This window comes from Penaeus monodon, chromosome 27, assembly GCF_015228065.2.
Source record: "Penaeus monodon isolate SGIC_2016 chromosome 27, NSTDA_Pmon_1, whole genome shotgun sequence".
Lineage (NCBI taxonomy): Eukaryota > Metazoa > Arthropoda > Malacostraca > Decapoda > Penaeidae > Penaeus > Penaeus monodon.
The window spans coordinates 14,270,463-14,270,669 of record NC_051412.1 but is presented as its reverse complement, the minus strand read 5'-3'; the positions used below and the strand labels follow the sequence as shown (position 1 = coordinate 14,270,669).

Sequence of the window (207 nt, the reverse complement as noted above, 5' to 3'; positions counted from 1 at the left end):
CTGGCAACAATATCAATATGGCGAGCGGGTAGGATTCGTCTCATTTTTCTCTCGTTGTTTTTTGCGTTTTTCGTGTTTCGTAGCCAGGTTTTGAAGCCGAAATTATGTGTCCGAGTATATGAATCATCGGAGAGTAAGTGAGGAAAGCGAGAATGTGTTGGAAATGAGTTTCATTAACAAGAACAGGTGTTTTCATACATAGTGTGA

The 207-nt window shown here is 40.1% G+C and overlaps 1 protein-coding gene across 2 annotated transcripts in view; it reads left to right on the top strand.

Annotated features, from left to right (window-relative positions):
- The first annotated feature begins 6 nt into the window (after positions 1-6).
- Positions 7-207, top strand: part of LOC119590593 (transcription initiation factor IIB-like) — an 18,232-nt gene continuing 18,031 nt past the window's right edge. The window contains exon 1 of one of the 2 annotated variants that reach the window (XM_037939269.1): positions 7-28. In XM_037939269.1, the coding sequence (XP_037795197.1) occupies positions 18-28 (11 nt within the window). In that variant the 5' untranslated portion in view covers positions 7-17. Of the gene's footprint in view, positions 29-142; positions 187-207 lie in introns of those variants that run through there. The other variant, XM_037939268.1, reaches the window with a different exon arrangement.